General features: G+C 38.1%; 1 protein-coding gene across 1 annotated transcript in view; it reads right to left on the bottom strand.

Moving 5' to 3' along the window:
• The window catches only part of CDC27 (cell division cycle 27), a 72,993-nt gene that overhangs the window by 42,305 nt on the left and 22,893 nt on the right, over nt 1-7,795 (bottom strand). Inside the window, 3 exon segments of the mRNA XM_017882950.1 lie at nt 3,706-3,831; nt 5,711-5,834; nt 5,837-5,857. Coding sequence (XP_017738439.1) covers nt 3,706-3,831; nt 5,711-5,834; nt 5,837-5,857 — 271 coding nt within the window.

The following is a 7,795-nucleotide window of genomic DNA, read 5'->3' as shown; positions in this document are numbered from 1 at the left end:
AGGGATTCAACTTCTTCCTGTTTTAGTCTTGGGAGAGTGTAAGTGTCCAGGAAATTATCTATTTCTTCTAGGTTTTCTAGTTTATTTGCGTAGAGGTTAAGTATTCTTAATTTTTTTTTTTTTTTTTGGGTGGGGAACAAGGTCTGGCTCTATCATACAGGCCAAAGTGCAGTGGCATGATCTTGGTTCACTGCCACATCTACTTCCTAGGCTAAAGCCATCCTCCTACCTCAGCCTCCTGAGCAGCTGGAACTATAGGTGCGCATCACCATATCTGGCTAATTTTTGCATATTTTGTAGAGACCAGGTTTCGCCATGATGCCCAGGCGGGTCTTGAACTCATGAGCTCAGGTGATTTACCTGTCTTAAACTTCCAAAATGCTGGAATTACAGGTGTAAGCCACCGCACCTGGCCTTTTTGTATTTTTGTAGTGATGGGGTTTTGCCATGTTGCCCAGGCAGGTCTCCAACTCATGAGCCCAAGTGATCTGCCCACCACAGCATCCCAAAATGCTGGAATTACAGGCGTGACCCACCATACTTGTCCTTAATTTTTAATATAACATTCCCTGTGTTAATTCTGAAAGTGATTTAAATGCTTTAAATATAGCATAAATGATCAGGTTTTTTGTTTTGTTTTGTTTTGTTTTCAGGCTTAATTCACTTTATTTTTCTTGTATAAAAACCCTATGTTGTAGCCACAGCTGGAGCCTGGGTCCTCTGTACAGAGACTCTGGTGTGGGTCTTGATGAAGTGGTTTAATTTCCAAATGTTTTGAGATTTTCTTATCCATGTGTGACTTTTTATCATCTAATGCAACTCTTTTAAACAAAGTAATAATTATAATACTTCATTTTAGTTAATTTTTTAAAAATAAAAATATGATGCTCTTTAGGATTATTTCTCCAACATTCCTTATTAAAATTTTGACAACTTCTTTCATAAATTGTCTACCCTCCAGTTTTTGTACATCACTCCTCTCAAATAATTTGTAGTCTTCAAACATCTATTTTCCTCTGAAGTCACTGTATAGATATGAGATGTCAAATTTTACTTTTTCTATCAAGTCTTTCCTAGTTCTTAATCAGGCAGGACTAATTATTCTCTCATTTGAACAATATACTGCTCAAATTTTACGACAAAACTTTTAATGTGATAATAAAAACTAACTCTGAATGTGGAAAAAGCAACATTTTATTTTTTCCTGTTCTCTCTCAACAATAACAATCATCAACACAGAAGACTTCTGTGATCAAATGTCTGGGTTTTTTCTTCACCTCCCCCCCTCCCCCGCCAAACACACCAAGCACCAAACACCAGCTGGATGTCTGCTAATTCAGTTCTGATACCATCTACCTGTAGACAGCCTCAGGTCCCACAGGTTAACGCCTCAGTCTTCAAGACTGCCCTGCCTCACCTTCAGAAACCAGTCACGAGTCTGGGCCTAAGGAACTTCTGATCAACTAGTTATAAATTGGGATTCCCACAACGCTCTACTCAGGTTTGATGAACTTGCTAGAGCAGTTGACTTATAAAAGATATTACAAAGGATAGAGATGAAGAGTGCGTAGGGCGAGGCATGGGGAAAGCGGGGTGTGGACCTTCCATGGCCTCTCCAGGCAAGCCACCTGCCAGGAACCTCCATGTGTTCAGCTTTCTGAACCCTGTCCTTTTGAGTTTTTATGAAGGCTTCATTACATAGGCATTACTAATTAAACCATTAGCTGTTGGTGATAATCTTATTATCAATTTACTGGTGAAACTTAATCTTCAGCTCCTCTCACCTCCTGGGAGGTTAGGGGGTGGGGATGAAAAGTCCCAACCCTCTAATCCTGCCTTGGTCTTTTGCTGCCAGCCCCTATCGTGAAGCTACCCAAGGAATGCCAGCTACAGTCAATTTGTTTGCATACAAAAAGATATCACTTTGGAGTTTCTAAGTGTATAAGAGGAAATGAGGTCAAAGACCAAATATATATATTTCACTATATCACACAAACTTTTGTTTACTGTTTCTCCTACTCTATTATAAACCTTTGAGAGTGGGAACTGTGAGCTATTTATCTTTATATTCCCAGTGCCAAGTGTGTTTAGCTATAATGGGAAAGAATCTCAAAGTTTCTTGACTAAATGACAAGAAGAATCATAGTTGCATGAACTAAATTCATTATTCTCAGTCCTGAAGGTAAATGAATATACTGATACTATGTCTTTGGTTACTCCTGTTCAAAAGAGTGGTATTAATGGCTAAACATACAACTGTTACACCTGAAAATGGGCCCCCAAACTTAGTCAAATAATGTATTCTGTTCAGAAACACATTTTCAAGGTTTTAAAAAATAATCACTATTCAAACTAGCCTCAATTTATCTTTTTTTTTTTTTTTTGAGACGGAGTCTTGCTCTGCCGCCCAGGCTGGAGTGCAGTGGCCGGATCTCAGCTCACTGCAAGCTCCGCCTCCCGGGTTTACGCCATTCTCCTGCCTCAGTCTCCCGAGTAGCTGGGACTACAGGCGCCCGCCACCTTGCCTGGCTAGTTTTTTGTATTTTTTTAGTAGAGACGGGGTTTCACCTTGTTAGCCAGGATGGTCTCGATCTCCTGACCTCGTGATCCGCCCGTCTTGGCCTCCCAAAGTGCTGGGATTACAGGCTTGAGCCACCGCGCCCAGCCGCCTTAATTTATCTTAAAACAGATGCTATCCTACTTCTTTAGACAAGCAGTCCCCAGTCCCCACAGGGGAGAAGTGACAACAGAAAACATTTACACATGGGAAGCATTCCCATGGGCAGAGTTACTTGTTCTCTTCTTTTTTTTTTTTTTTGAAACAGGGTCTCGCTTTCTTACCCAGGCTGGAGTGTAGTGGCACAATCACAGCTCACCGCAACTTCAACCTCCTGGGCTCAAGAGATCCTTCACCTCAGTCTCCTGAGTAGCTGGGAATACAGGCATGTGCCACCACACCCAGCTAATTTTTTATTTTTTTGTAGAGATGGGGTCTTGGTACGCTGCCCAGGCTAGTCTTGAACTCCTGGCCTCAAGTGATCCTCCTACCTCCACCTCCCAAAGTGTTGAGATTACAGGCGTGAGACAATGCACCTGGCTATCTTTTCTTCTATTTCCTCAGTGGATCATATAAAGACACTCTTTTCACCCAAGGTAAAAAAAACTAACATGGGGCTGGGCACAGTGGCTCACACCTGTAATCCCAGCACTTTGGGAGGCTGAGGCGAGTGGATCACCTTAGGTCAGGGGTTCAAAACCAGCCTGGCCAATATGGTAAAACCCTGTCTACCAAAACTACAAAAATTAGCTGGGCGTGGTGTCGGGCACCTGTAACCTCAGCTACTTGGGAGGCTGAGGCAGGAGAATTGCTTGAACCCGGGAGGCAGAGGTTGCAGTGAACTGAGATTGTGCCATTGCACACCCCAGCCTGGATGACAAGAGTAAAACTCCATCTCAAACAAACAAAAAAACCTAACATGTATGATCAACTGTTAGGCAGGGCTGCTGTAGCTATTATCAGTAAGGCTAAGTGGAGAATCCAAAATTAGATTAACATCTCTGCTATTTTAATAAGGTCATAAAATCAGATTATGTACTCCTCAGCCAAGTAATATTTGATAAACACTGATCAACATAGGTTTTTTAAACTATAAAACATTCTTGTACGGAAATGCTTTTCTGACAGTTTGAATCTTTCTTACTTACCAATATACATGTCCCAACAACGAAAGAGTAAAGCAAGCTGAATCACCAAACTCAGTAACAATATCGTCATGGCTTTTCTGCTTATTAAACACTCCACCAGATAAGATTTGTTCTCCTTCTGCAAGCCTTTAAAATACAAATTTAAAGATTTTAAAAAACCAATATAAAAAGCAGTTCATGTAAACATATTCTTCATTACCAAAGTGCATTTAACTATGGAGACACAAATTTTCTTTCTCTCTCTCTCTTCCTTCCTTCCTTCATCTCTCCCTCTCTCTCTCTCCCTTTCTTTCTTTAAAGAGACAGGGTCTCGCTTTTGTTACCCAGGCTAGAGTGCAGTAGTACAATCATAGTTCACTATGGCCTCAAATTCCTGGACTCGGGTGATCCTCCTGCATCAGCCTTGTGAGTAGCTGGGACTACAGGTGCACACCACTACACCCAGTAGTTTTTAAATTTTTTTGTAGAGACAGGGTCTCACTATGTTGACCAGGCTGGTTTCAAACTCCTGGGCTCATGCAATCCTCTCATCTCGTGGGATCATAAGCATGAGACACTGCACCTGGAAAATTTGTTTTTTCTAAAAAAAATTCTTTTAAAAATTAGAATAGTGGCAAACACGTACTTAGAATCATTTGAGAGGCTGGAAATTTATGATCTTAAAATTTCACTTTTACCGTTAGAAACAGAATCAGTTACATTTAGTCTCTGTATGTACAAATCCAGTCTGAGCAACATATTCATTACTCATGTCAGAAGGAACAGAAGATGATTATTATACTGGGGGAGAAAATATAAATGTTCTTCATTAACAAACATGGTGGTCCTTTTTACTTCCTTAAAATAGAAATGTATATGCAAATTAAACAAGCCTAACATATTTTAATTAAAAATTGCACACTTAGGCCAGGCACAGTGGCTCACGTCTATAACCCCAGTACTGTGGGAGGCCAAGGTGGGAGGATAGCTTGAACCCAAGAGTTCAAAACCAGCCTGAGCAACATAGTGAGACCCCATCTATACAAAAAATAAGAAAATTAGCCAGGTGTAGTGACACGTGTCTGCAGCTCCAGCTACGTGACAGGCTAAGATGGGAGGATCGCTTAGGCCCAGATGGAGGACTGCAGTGGGCCATAATCATCCCACTGCACTCCAGCCTGAGCAACAGAGCAGGACCCTTTCTCTAAAAAAAAAAGAAAAAAAAGAAGGAAGTGGCAAATTACGTAAGAAAGATTCTTAAGAATTCAACATTAGAATCTTTGAAATTTAAAAATAATTCAATAACAAATGTCTCAGAAATTTCAGATATTTGAGCTAGCTTTAATTAAAAAGTCATCAATTAGTCACTGGACAGATAATATAGTTATTGATCAATCTATGGTGAGACTTACTTGTATCTCCCCCCCTTGTAAACCTACAAGCCAATTATACATACAGGCTTTTACAAATATCTAACACCGTTTACACATGTGACTGTTTAGTCCCTTTTACCATTATTCCATCTCTTATAGTACAGAAAAGAATTTAACAGAACCTAACTATCTGTATCTCTAAATGCCTCCAAATTTGGTATAGGGACAGCTGACTTGGTTTAACTGTAATGTGTAAAAGAAGTACTCAACAAAATGATCTTAAAAAGGAAACTACAATCACCTAAACACAAGGGAGCCTTAATCTCAAGTGAACTCGTGGGTTTTTAGGCTTATTCAAATTGGTCTAACACTGAAAGCAAAGAAAACGAAGTATTTGTGATCATTTAAGAAACCAATAAGAATCAGTTGTAACTTAAGTTTATCCAGAGTTAAACTCTATTATTTATTACCATAACAATGAAATTTCCATAATATAAATAATAGCATAGGCAACAGTGCAAACATTTCAAATGTTACTGAAATAGATGAAAAAGAGGGAAGAAAGGGAATCAGAGTTTAATCTGAAAAGAATTTTATCCAAAATTCAACAGCGTAAGTAAAACAAAATAGCTAGAAAATATTTTAAAACTTACTTGCTGAGATCAACACAACATTTTGCAAGCAGGTATTTGCATTGTGGTGTAGTACAACTGTGTCCTTTCAACAGTCTATAAGCTTTATATGCCTTTCCTGAGCGGTAATAACAGGTTGCCAGTAAAACAAGGCTTCTTCTGAGTGTACTAAAACAGACATTTTAAAAAAGGCTATTGTTCAGTATCTTGAATGATAATCAGTTTATTATGCAATAAACAAGTTTAGCAAAAAAAAAAAAAAAAAAAAAAATTAGACTTGCTATTTTAACACAAAACAATCACTTATTAATTCAAATTTGAATTATGGAGAGTTTGTTTATAGCAAAGTTAGTTCCTAAGCTCTTGATTACTTTTCTCTATAAGAAACCAAGGAAATAATACAATGAAGACAATCATGGTATTCTCTGTAAATATTTAAGAAAAGCAAACACACACACAAATACCCCTGCCTTTAAACAGACTGCCAGTAAAGGATCTTGTTTTAGGTAATATTTTCTAATAAATCTTTTGGGAGGATAGAAATCAAATTTCATTAGCAAGAGAAACCTGAGTGTAAATAAATCTAACTACCAATATGAAATAATTTCTACATTTAAAAAAGACCAGAGTGAAAAAAAACCACTTGCTTTGCTTTAACGTCAAATATACATTAAATTATATTTAAGATAAAAATTACAAATTGTGAATGCTCACAGCATTTTAACATTCAGTTGAGAGACTTGTATAGTAACAAGAATTAAATTACATTATAATGGGAAGGGCTGAGTTGTCTATCAATCTGTCCCCACTTTTTACATTAGGAAATGATCCCTGCCTTCTTAATGCAATGTGGCATTTTTCACCCTTATTTAGTCTGTCTCTACCAAATTGATCATCACTTCACTTCTCTCCCCACAATCCAGATGAGGGTTTACAGAGGCAACAACAAAGAGGATGGAAAGAGAGGGATAACCACAAAACTGTGCTTCTAAAAATGGGTTGTGTAATAATACCAGTGAGCTGAAGAATCTTGTAAGCCAGTGGCTCTCAAAGTGTGGTCCTTGTACCAGTATCAGCATGACTTGGAAACTTTCTAGAAATGAAAATTTTTGTGTCCCATCTCATACCCACTAAATTAGTAATTCTGGGAGTAGGAACCAGTAATCTACATGGCTAACAAACTCTTCAAGTGATTCAGTGGCATTCTCAAGTTTGAGAACCACTGTTGTAAAGTACAAGACAAACTTGCCACATCTTTCTAAATAGTTAACATCATTCTAAGATTTTGGATAAAAAAGTAATTTGAAATTTTATTTCTAAGCTTTTGTCACAGATACGCACAAGCAAAACCAACAGACCCCTTTTCTCTGGTCCATCTTCTGGTTTTCATGAAACCACAGTGTAAAAAATAATAAATAGTAAATGATAAGAAATTTTGGCAGATGTGTTTTAATGAGATGTACAGTAGTGTTAGTGCTGCAGGTGCAGAAAGAAAAAAAGAATGGGTTGTTCACTGCAATAGGAATAAACTATTAATTTCACTGAGCTACAACTTCTAATTTACATAAGTTAGAAAATTGGATTTATTCTAGATTTTACAATGGTCTGGTTTCTTTTCACCTTATAAGTTTTTAAAAACTATTGATTATACCAATAAACAATGGCTCCCACAAACTAGTTTAACTCCCAGTCATAGTAAGGCTGTCTCAATTGTTTACAAATATTTGATTATGTGTAGGTCCACTTTCACTGCAATAAAATTCCCTAATAACATAAAGATACCAACTATGCTTTTTGTGTGTATGTGTGCGTGTGTAATTTTAATGTAATATTGCAATTAGCTTTATGAAGCATAATAACTTAAAAATTGTATGTTTAAATGGGAATATGGATTGGTGATTTAGGCAAAACTTAAAAATAATGAAACTGGCCAGGAGTGGTGGCTCATGCCTGTAATCCTAGCACTTTGGGAGGCTGAGGCAGGCAGATCACCTGAGGTCAGGAATTCAAGACCAGCCTGGCCAACATGGCGAAACCCGTCTTCTACTAAAAATACAAAAATTGGCCGGGCGCGGTGGCTCAAGCCTGTAATCCCAGCACTTTGGG

The sequence above is a fragment of the Rhinopithecus bieti genome, unplaced genomic scaffold, assembly GCF_001698545.2.
Source record: "Rhinopithecus bieti isolate Rb0 unplaced genomic scaffold, ASM169854v2 scaffold_12928, whole genome shotgun sequence".
In the NCBI taxonomy this organism is placed as follows: domain Eukaryota; kingdom Metazoa; phylum Chordata; class Mammalia; order Primates; family Cercopithecidae; genus Rhinopithecus; species Rhinopithecus bieti.
Note: the sequence above shows the minus strand (reverse complement) of the source record. Positions and strands in the feature narration are given on the sequence as shown.